Source organism: Contarinia nasturtii, unplaced genomic scaffold, assembly GCF_009176525.2.
Source record: "Contarinia nasturtii isolate CC-2019 unplaced genomic scaffold, AAFC_CNas_1.1 Cnas_scaffold_4942, whole genome shotgun sequence".
In the NCBI taxonomy this organism is placed as follows: domain Eukaryota; kingdom Metazoa; phylum Arthropoda; class Insecta; order Diptera; family Cecidomyiidae; genus Contarinia; species Contarinia nasturtii.
The window spans coordinates 1-1,295 of NW_022202223.1; the positions used below are offsets into that span (position 1 = coordinate 1).

At 36.8% G+C, this 1,295-nt stretch overlaps 1 protein-coding gene across 1 annotated transcript; it reads right to left on the bottom strand.

The window, feature by feature from the left end:
* Positions 1 to 74: 74 nt before the first annotated feature.
* On the bottom strand, positions 75 to 1,289 carry LOC116351237 (zinc finger protein 37A-like). The gene is made up of 2 exons (XM_031783318.1): positions 1,276 to 1,289; positions 75 to 1,204 (listed from the first exon to the last, which is right to left on the bottom strand). Exon 2 carries the CDS (start codon positions 915 to 917, stop codon positions 75 to 77), a length of 843 nt encoding a protein of 280 aa, XP_031639178.1. The 5' UTR covers positions 918 to 1,204; positions 1,276 to 1,289.
* Between the last annotated feature and the right edge of the window lie 6 nt (positions 1,290 to 1,295).

Here is a 1,295-nt window from a genome sequence, read left to right on the forward strand (position 1 = left end):
CATTTTTTCAATTTAATTTCTAGTGCTTTGAAGAAATGATTTCTTTTAAATGCAAATAAATATAAGATTTAAACTTAAATTTTCTCTAGACATTCTTCGATAGTGAAAAGCTTTTTATTCTGTAACTTCATTTCGTTATTAAGTCGTCTTAGGTGTGATTTTAAAGTAGATTTTGTGGTGAATAATTTCGAACAATGAGAGCAACGGAATGATACGGTATGCTTACGCATATGTCTGACTAAACTCCCTTTAAGTATGGTGTCATATTTGCACAAGTAACATTCAAATAGATGTGGACTGCAGTTTTTCTCGTGTGCAATCTTTGTCAGTTGCACCGTGAATCCTTGTCGACAAATCGAGCAATGGAATGGGAATTGTTTTGCGTGAGTTTTCATGTGCTGATTCAAATTGATCTTTGTAGTTAATCTCCTCGTACAAATATTGCATTCAAATGGTTTCTTGCCAGTGTGTATGCGTCTGTGTTTTATTAGATCTGTCGGATATTTGGTCACATAATTACAAAACTCACATTTTGTTTTGGATTTTACGCCCGATTTCGATCCTTTCGGTTGTTCAGTGCCATTTGAATTGGTCTCATTCTCCAGCCGTTCTTCAACAGTGAAAAGTTCTTGAACTTGTGCTTTCGCTTTGCCATTAAGTCGTTTTAAGTGCGATTCTAAATCAGATTTTTTGGCGAATCGTTTCGCACAATGAGAACATCGGAATGATCTGGCTCCGGTATGAATGAACATATGTCGGACTAAGTCTGTTTTGTTTAATGTAGCATATTTGCACAAGTAACATTCAAATCGTCGTGGATTGCAGTTTTTCTCGTGCGTCTCCTTTGTTCGCTTCGCTGTGAATCCTTGTCGACAAATCGAGCAATGGAACGGGAATTGTTTTGCGTGAGTTCTCATGTGCTTCTTCAGATCACCCTTTTGAGCAAATCCTTTCGCACAAATGTTGCATTCAAATGGTTTCTCGCCAGTGTGGATGCGTCTGTGTCTTATCAACTTTGATACATTCGGAGCCACATAATTACAAAACTCACATTTTGTTTTGGATTTCCCTTTCGATGTCGATTCATTCTGTTGATCAGCACCATTTGAATTGGTTTCACTTTGTTTACTCGATTGAGTATCCACGTTGTTTGACTGTTGAGACCTCTCTGCATCATCAAATGTCAGATCAATCAATGCTGATTCTGTGTGAAAATAACAAAGTTCTTGATTAAATAAATGGCATTTCGACACGTACTTTGATTGAAAATCTCACCTGAAATCAATTCTGGAATG